At 45.3% G+C, this 9311-nt stretch overlaps 1 protein-coding gene across 5 annotated transcripts in view; it reads right to left on the reverse strand.

The window, feature by feature from the left end:
- The window catches only part of adar (adenosine deaminase RNA specific), a 29727-nt gene extending 21201 nt beyond the window's left edge, over positions 1-8526 (reverse strand). Inside the window, exons 1-4 of one of the 5 annotated variants that reach the window (XM_070551179.1) lie at positions 8408-8526; positions 4481-6145; positions 2869-2925; positions 942-1246 (exon numbers count right to left, since the gene is read on the reverse strand). In XM_070551179.1, coding sequence (XP_070407280.1) covers positions 942-1246; positions 2869-2925; positions 4481-6025 — 1907 coding nt within the window. In that variant the 5' untranslated portion in view covers positions 6026-6145; positions 8408-8526. Of the gene's footprint in view, positions 1-941; positions 1247-2868; positions 2926-4480; positions 6146-6974; positions 7110-7164; positions 7798-7926; positions 8317-8407 lie in introns of those variants that run through there. The other 4 variants (XM_070551182.1, XM_070551181.1, XM_070551183.1 and 1 more) reach the window with 4 other exon arrangements.
- Positions 8527-9311: the final 785 nt, after the last annotated feature.

Raw genomic sequence — 9311 nt, forward strand, 5'->3', positions numbered from 1 at the left:
TCCGTCCGTCCTTAGGAGTCTGTTGGAGAGCGACGATGGATAATAGTCTAGTGACAGTATAAATAAGCCCCAGATGGCTCTCTTCTGGCAATGATATGGTGAGTTAAGCAACATTTAGAAGACTTCCAAGTGGCTTGACTAAAGTGTTTCTGTGTCTAAAGTTATGGACACAAAAACAGATCATACCCTGGGTCTTTCTCAATGTCAAGGAACCTTGCCTTGATGTCTTAGCCCCGCCCCGGTTGCCTAGGAGATATGTCATCAGGAGCCACCAAGACGTGTTCCAATGTTCATGTTCTACCGAGGCGTGTGTTCTCCGTTTGTTAGCCGTTTAGCTAGCTGAGCAAGGACACACGGGAGGTGTCTTGTAGCCTAGCCTCGGTCAAACATTACCCAGAATACACTGCGGTATTTTCAAAAAGACGGCAGATCAGAAGCCGGCAGCTACTTCGGGGACAATTTTCACGTTTAAACGTAAGTCAGCTAATTTAAAATGTTTTTTTTTTGGATCCAAAGAAGTTATCTATGGTTGGTTAGTTGCTTAGTAGTTGCAGCTTCAGTGGCTAGCGGGTAGTAACTCACTTATATTTTTTATTATATATATTTAATAAACATATACACTATTTAAAAAGTAAAAGCCTTGTTACATATTTATATTGAAACTAATACATATAAAATATAACGTTATCTCCCGTGTCACGTGACGTTACGTGACCGCCGTGGAAGCCGCGGTCACGTGATGCAAGTCTGTTCCATTTAACTGTTTTCTTTGACCAAGGAAGGACCGCGTCCTCGTAAGCAAGGCGCCTTGGCGTTGAGAAACACCCCCTCCTCCTGAGCAGATATGAGCACCGTTTCATACCAAAACATCACATCATGAATTACTTTACATTACACGCTGTATAAAATAAAATAATAAAAATAAAGCTTAAAATACAAACCGTGGGTCGTGAGAGGGTCCCGACTGATCCAGGAGCAGGAACTCACAGTTGTGGCCCAGATACTGGGCGTACTCCATGAGTCCGCTGACGGGGTTCTTCAGCCGCACTTCCTGTAGTTTGGCCCACAGGTTTAGTGGAGGAGGAGCAGCCAGCGACACGGCAACGGTTCCCACAGAGTTGGTCATCTGTTCCGCCAGCTTCTTAGCATCGGTCTCTTTGCGGATGGCGTTGAGGAATTCTGGGATGTCATCTGTGGCCCACTGGTCCTCTATGTTCTCCTCCTTACATGAAGTTAAAGACGTTTGCTAAAAAAAAGGGTAAAGAACGAGAAAAAGTCAACGTTAACGTCAATCTTCAAAGCTGTTTGCTTAAAATCCTAACAACTCATTCTGTCGCAGCTGAAATTCCCAATAAAACATCATCGCCTAATTAAAAGTTGTTCTTCAAAATAGGTGTTTTCTTTCCTGTTAGATGTTTAAATAATTTGCAAGAAGTGTTTTTTTCCCTTTTCTTTATTAAAAACAGTCGCACACTTGTGGCGGGAGTCTGCAGCCCCTCAGGAAGCCGTGATGCACTTTAAACGAGCCAGAAAGAGGAAATGATGAGGAAAGTACGGAAGCACATCGCTGTCAAAGCAAGAAAAACATTTTACCGTTTCATAATCAAGAAAGTTCATTTTGTTACATCCACAATGTTCCGTGTGTGAGGTTTGAAACGTCAGAACACCTGCCAGAATGACTCACCACCTTCAGATTTCTCCAACACAGATAAAAATGATCAAATACGGAACATGTCCTGCTATTGACAGCGTGCGCAGGCCAGACTGCTGAAGCTCAGCGCATTATTATTATTATGAAGCTAGGTCACATGCGGAGGACACACACACACACACACACACACACACACAAGCTAAATATACTTGTTTTCAATTACATTTATTGGGCCCACTTACTTTTTCTTTGGCCCACCCACAAATGAGTTTCTGGCTACGCTAATGGTGACATATGACAGACTTCTCTGAACTTTTCACCTCGCGCACCCCCTAGCGGCAGCTCGCGCACCCCCTAGCGGCAGCTCGCGCACCCACACTTAGTAATACGAGACATTAAAACACATTAGGAGAAAGTTTCTTTTATTATCTCGTAATAGTGAGATAGCTCATAACGGTAACGCGCTGACATCTCGCGGGACGCTTGAATCTCGTCTAGAAGAATCACGAGACGATGACCAGAAGAAGCGGCCTGTGCTTTTTAAAAAAGATGTAATTTGTCAGAGAAACATATTTCTCCACGCTTCGGAAACTACTTAGAAACCAGCCTTCACATGGACTTCTTCTCCACTTTATTACGAGAAAACTTTGTTAAAACGACTTACATTCACTCACTTAAAGGATTATTAGGAACATCTGTTCAACTTCTCCTTAATGCAATTATCTAAACAACCAATCACATGGCAGATGCTTAAATGCATCTAGGGGCGTGGTCCTGGTCAAGACCATCTCCTGAACTCCAAACTGAAGGTCAGAATGGGAAAGAAAGGTGATTTAAGCTATTTTGAGCGTGGCGTGGTTGTTGGTGCCAGACGGGCCGGTCTGAGTATTTCATAATCTGCTCAGTTACTGGGATTTTCACCCGCAACCATTTCTAGGGTTTACAAAGAATGGTGTGAAAAGGGAAAAACATCCAGTCCTGTGGGAGAAAACGCCTTGTTGATGCTAGAGGTCAGAGGAGAATGGGCCGACTGATTCAAGCTGATAGAAGAGCCTAACCCTAACCCTCGTTACAACCGAGGAACGCAGCAAAGCATTTGTGAAGCCACAACACGCACAACCTTGAGGCGGATGGGCTACAGCAGCAGAAGACCCCACCGGGTACCACTCGTCTCCACTACAAACAGGAAAAAGAGGCTACAGTTTGCACCAGCTCACCAAAACTGGACGGTTGAAGACTGGAAAAATGTTGCCTGGTCTGATGAGTCTCCATTTCTGTTGAGACATTCAGATGGTCGAGTCAGAATTTGGCGTAAACAGAATGAGAACATGGATCCATCATGCCTTGTTACCACTGTACAGGCTGGTGGTGGTGTCATGGTGTGGGGGATGCTTTCTTGGCACACTTTAGGCCCCTTAGTGCCAACTGGGCATGGTTTAAATGGCACGGGCTACCTGAGCATTGTTTCTGACCATGTCCATCCCTTCATGACCACCATGTACCCATCCTCTGATGGCTACTTCCAGCAGGATAATGCACCAGGTCATAAAGCTCCACTCATTTCTAACTGGTTTCTTGAACATGACGATGAGTTCACCGTACTACAACGACCCCCACAGTCACCAGATCTCAACCCGGTAGAGCATCTTTGGGATGTGGTGGAACGGGAGCTTCGTGCCCTGGATGTGCATCCCACACATCTCCATCAACTCCAAGATGCTATCCTCTCAATGTGGACCAACATTTCTAAAGAATGCTTTCAGCAGCGTGTTGAATCAACACCACGTAGAATTAAGACGGTTCTGAAGGAGAAAGGGGGTCAAACAACGCATTAGTGTGGTGTTCCTGATATCCTTTAGGTGAGTGTATGCCGTCAATAGATTTATTAAATTATAGCGAGAAATGTTTCGTTATTACGATATTGCTCCTTTAACGCTTCAGTGGGAGTCACACTTCAAAGACAAGAAAGTTTAAAGCCGGGCGGACACTGTGCGACGTTTTCACTCGTAGCACTCGGCTTCAGCTCAAACTGTACGACTTCCTCGCAGGGCGGATCTCACGAGTCATGTGCTCACACTGTACGACCCAGTTCTCGCATGCGACCTGACTGCTCACACTGTACGTCTGGTAGCAACACGTCGGCCCTAAAAATGCGCTAAAAATAGCAGTTTTTACTCAACACGTCAGACTGTTTTGTCTTGTTTTGCCTGTTGTCCTTTGGGAGTGCTGCAGGAGGACACACAGGGATTTATGGGGGTTGGATGAGGAAAACGAAATAAAGAAAGTAAATCTGTGTTTAGTGATCAGTTTAATTTGACATGAACACGACAAACACGCTTTCTTGACAATCTTTGTGAGTAAAAAAACGTGGAGAAATAAAAACGAACAGCGCGTGTTATTAGGGAAATAGCGGGCGAGCGGCGTTGATGCAGGATTGCGCATGCGCCGTGAGCGGTTCTGATACTTTTTGGGTTGCAGCTGCTCGCAGCGCCGCTTCAACAGTGCGATACCCTCACGAGGGACGAGCGAAATATTAAACACGCCAGAAGTCCGTGCGACCTCACGACTGCTGATCGACAGCTGGTCACGTGGTGTTAATCGCCTCTCGTAACCCCCTGTACACTACACGACCGCTCGGCGCAAAACTCGCCCCGATCTCGTGGATTCTCGCGCGACTGGAAAATCGGCTCAAAAAAGTGAAAAAGTCGCACAGTTTACGCCCGGCTTTACGTGTTATTTTCAGCCGACGACTGCCAGACCACGTGGAGGTACCTTCGTACGGTTTTGTAAAGAAAAGGGATTAAAGTAAAGCAAAACTTCGTAACCTACCGGGTTTGTACGACTCTGCTCTTGCATCCAGTCCCCCAGAAGCGGCAACGGCTCAAGACCCGGTAATGATGACGGTAAAAATATGGACCCACCACCGCCGTCGTTTTCTCTGCTGTCCATCACCTCCATCAGACCACCTATGGTGGTGTTTTGCTGTACAACTTTCAGGCTCCTCTCCATTTTCTTTCTGCGATGGGGGGAGAGGTCCCATTTCAAAGGACTAGCATCACTATTTCTAGTGACCTCTCCTTGCTTCTCCAAAAAATTAAGGGAGGACTTGACCTGCTTGGCGTTCTTAAGGCCCAGGTTTTTAGCTACGACGAGAGCCGTTGTCTGGCCTGACTCCAGAAGATACTGCAGTATTTTCTCCTTTAGCTCAGACATGATGGAAGACGTCGGCCCCTGATCAGAAGAGCTGGTTAAACCAGGATATCCGTCCTTATTGAGTTGACCTGCTGGTAACAAAGACTCTTCGGCGTCTGACGACTCTGAAGATGAAGAATAAGAACTGGATTCTGAGTCAGAACCCTCTTCTTTGACTTCTACCTGGTTTTTGGCTTCTGGGTCGGACTCGGCTCTTTCTGGATGTCGTACAAGAAAACAGCGAGAGGGGGGTTGTGTCTCGGAAATTCGACTTTCACCAACTCCGCACAAAGCCCACAGAGGAGGTGTGAGGTCTTGCTTGGAAGCTTTCTTTGAACGTTCCAAACTGTACAGCGCTTTGTTTACGATGCTTTTCGTTAAGTGTATCTTTTTGCATAAAACTCTAGCTGTGGTGCTCTCACCGGGCCTCAAAGCAGCCAAAGCCCTGTACACCTGGTCTTGTATTTCAGGAGTAAACCTGATCTCATCTTTAGCTGGTCTCAAATTTGCTGAGCGGCCGGACGAAGAAAGCTTGTCAAACCTTTGTCTTCCTCTGTTGGACCTGCTTTCAAGAGACAAACTCTGAAAGTTTCCAAGCAGCGCGTCTGTTTGTGAAAACCGTGGACCGTAAGCTCTTTGGTTGCTGTTTCTACTTGGAAACTGGTTTTGATGTCGAGGGGCTAGGGAGCCCCGGAACGCAGCTGTACCGGGTGAGTATGCAAAGCTCTGGCCTTGGCTTCTGCCCCTTGGGTTTGAGTACCTACAATACCCTGACTGGGGTTGGTTTGAAGAGCTGGGTGGCTGGTTGGACGATGCTCCTCCTCCTCCTCGTGAACTGACCCTAAACTGTGGGGCTTCAAAGCTCTGTCCTCTCAGAAATTCTACTTGCTGAACTTGGAAAGAATTGGAAACCGGAGGGTCGCCGAGTTTCTGTGAGTAATCAAAGCCTGCAGGATTGGCAAACACTCCGATTAGGTTCGGCGACGAGTGGGAGAGACGGGGTGGAGGTTGTACAGAACAAGGAGGGCCGTTGTAGAAATTTAGATTTGAATATTGTTCTGGTTCAGGTCTGGGAAGGAGGTGTGGGCGTGGGCCGGGTCTATAATTGTTCTGCTTGGTCTGCAGGTCGGGAGATGGATGTCTGTAGTGTTCCTTATAAGCCCCGCCTCTACCTCTGCTCATAGCGCAGGGGTTGAGCAAAAAGGGGGCCGATGCAGCTTGAGGTGCAGCTTCAGTATCGTGGCACAGCGGACCTCCAAAGCGAAGCCAAACAGATGGAAAGCCGGGCTGGGGTGGGGCACGCTGAGAGCACATGGAAAACAAAAAGACAAAATCAGGGAAAAAACACGTTAAGATGAAAACAGGTGCAGAAAAGAGTGACCCTGGGAGTTAAAAGAAACTGTCGCTTAGGACACTTGAGGCAAGATGCTTAGCATCTGCTGCCAGCCCCCATCCCGCTTGAGTGTCCTTGAATAAGTCAGACAAGCTTCAAGGACGCGTCTGGTGTCCTTAAACGCAGCACAGCTACAGCTATAACCATAGCAACCCTGCTTTTATGACCCAATCAGTTTCCAGGAATATTAGAGGGTGACGGGGAAGATTTCTGCGCATCCTGTCACACTGAAACTTAAACCCAACGTCACAGGGGCCCGATTAATAATTCAAAACTTCTCGTAGCTGCTTTGTATCGTTTCTGAACTCACAGAATATTGCTTTGTCTAGCTCTGCAACAGAGAAGGAGCCAATAAACAAACAGCAGAGTTAAAAGGTAAGAGATGTGATTATAAAATTCTGCAAAGACAGACTTCATGATGCTTTTAAAATATCCACAGAGCTGAAAAAAAATTACACATTTTAATGACACAGACCATCATTTCAATGCTCTCCAGTTTTTGTTTGTTTATAATAGAAACTAAGATGGATTTAGCCTCAAGTGTCATATAATGTCCATATCTGTTAGAGACGACACACATAAGTCCGACACGGAGTCAGGTTTCATCTCCTCAGGACCGGTCTGCATCACGAGCCTAAACACTGTCTGTCACGTTATTAAAGAACAAGATCGTGTTGGTTCATCAGAGTAAGGAGAGCTGACAGGCCTGGGAGCCGAATGGAGCTGAAGCTGACTCACTTTGATCCTGACTAGGCAACGTCTGAGCCCAAAACACAACTCATGGAGTTTCAGCAAAAGGTCTTTCACTTCTTCAGTCAGACAGACAGATAACTGGACATGCCTTACAGATGACGAATCAACTATTCTGGGTAAACAAACAAACAGATCATTGTTTACTTAGAGCCTGGTTCCCTGTTGCTGTTCTCACCTTTAGAAGTTCAAGCACAAAGAGGTGATTTCAAATAAATCAGGTGGATTTTTGGGTTGCGGCTTCAGATTCGCCTCACAGCAAAGTTAGTCACAACACGAGTCTTAGCTGAAATGTCAGCACACGAATAAATTAAACTAAAGTGCGGCAGTTTAAGGTGTCTGACGCAGAATGGCTGAAAAGTCCTCTCAGGTGGGTCGGTCCGGTCCGCTAGCCTCCAGCACTGGTCTGAAGTACTGGGAGCTGTTAACGATCGGGTGCACCAGACTGGAGAAATCTGGGGAAATCCTGACAGCTCGGGAACAGAAACAGGCCACCAACCGCGGAGGAAAGTTTCGCTTTCCCTTCTCGTTAAGTTTCTGGTTCGAGTCACGTGACCAGGTAGGAGCGCTCACCCTGGCCACGTGCTCAGATCACCGCGTAATAAATAAAACAAGGCGGGAGAAATTAAGATGTCGCACTTCTGAAGATTAAAAACAGTTTACTAATTATGCTCATTTCTACAAACGCGATTAAAATTCGTGGATTTATGACAACAACCCATGTTTCAACCTTTTCCTCCATTACATTTATTTGAAAATAACTAATTTAGCCACATTTACATTGAATATTAATTCAAAATAATGCTATATTGCTTACAATTTGTTGATTTAAATGGACTAAAGTATTATTATTGTCCGTGATAATGACATTAACGTTTCTGTGCTTCTCTAAATCTGACAGGTTACCTATTGGCTTTTAAGGGAACTATTTAAACGTTACCTGTATTCAGTACACAGCTTTAAACTCGCGCTAAAACAGTCTCATCACTGGGAAACGGACGTGAAAGCGGCGCATCTTCTCTTGCTTTCACCCGATGCAGACTCTTTGAAGGGACCAAGATCAAGTTTGACCTTAAACGGCTTAAACTTACAAACTTTGTTCAAAACCTTTAAGTCACAAGGTTCCAAACGTTACCATTTAATAACGTGAAACACCAAATTTCCATTAAGAGGTCAGAATGTGCTGCTAAGCGGTAGCAGCCAAGTGAACATCGTTCCTCCTCCTGCTAACGTTAGCTAGCCTGCTAGCTCGTGATTAGCCGCCGCGCTACGTTCAGCCTCTGCACCATTTCCGTTGTCCGCTTGCAGCACCGCTAGTTAAATGTACTTGGACTAAAAACGCTCAACTAAAAACGCTCAACATTTCTTCATCCATAACTGCACACATGATTAACAAACAAGAAACGGTTTTAAGTATTTACCCCAGTTTACGATACCGCTCACTTATTACACAGATTTGCAGAAACAACCATGGGACTGATGCACGGAGATACGACACCCTCGTTTTGCAACCGAAACAAATGCATACATGGTCGCATGTAAGTGACGTCAGAGACAAGGCAAGGTTCCAACATGTTTTGGCTGTTCATACTTAAACTGGTACAGCTGAATGGCTGTATGTATATATATATATATACATATATATATATATATATATATATATATATATATATATATATATATATATATATATATATATATATATATATATATATATATATATATATATGTGTGTGTATATGTATATATATGTGAGTGTAAAAACTTAAAAAACAATTATTTTAGCAAGTTTTTATTCCCTGATAATACCCTTAAATTAAAATATTAAAACATTTTCTAACTTTTACTTCACACAATTATACTATATAATTATTTTTACTAACAATTCCACTAAGCGGTTTTCTAACATTTGTTCAACAGTGTATTTGTGACCTTGTGTAGGATCAAACTTGTGAGTTCCATCCATCCATCCATCCATCCATCCATCCATCCATCCATCCATCCATCCATTTTCATCCACTTATCCGGAGTCGGGTCGCGAGGGCGGTAGATTAAGGTGAGAGGCCCAGACTTCCCTCTCCCCAGCCACTTTGGCCAGCTCCTCCGGGGGAATCCCAAGGCGTTCCCTGGCCAGGTGAGAGACATAGTCCCTCCAGCGTGTCCTGGGTCATCCTTTAGGCCTCCTCCCGGTTGGAAGTGCCCAGAAAACCTCACCAGGTAGGCGTCCAGGAGGCATCCTGACCAGATGCACGAGCCACCTCAACTGGCTCGTCTCGATGTGGAGGAGCAGCGGGTCTACTCCGAGCCCCTCCCGGATGACAGAGC

This window comes from Nothobranchius furzeri, chromosome 5 (genome assembly GCF_043380555.1).
Source record: "Nothobranchius furzeri strain GRZ-AD chromosome 5, NfurGRZ-RIMD1, whole genome shotgun sequence".
NCBI lineage: Eukaryota > Metazoa > Chordata > Actinopteri > Cyprinodontiformes > Nothobranchiidae > Nothobranchius > Nothobranchius furzeri.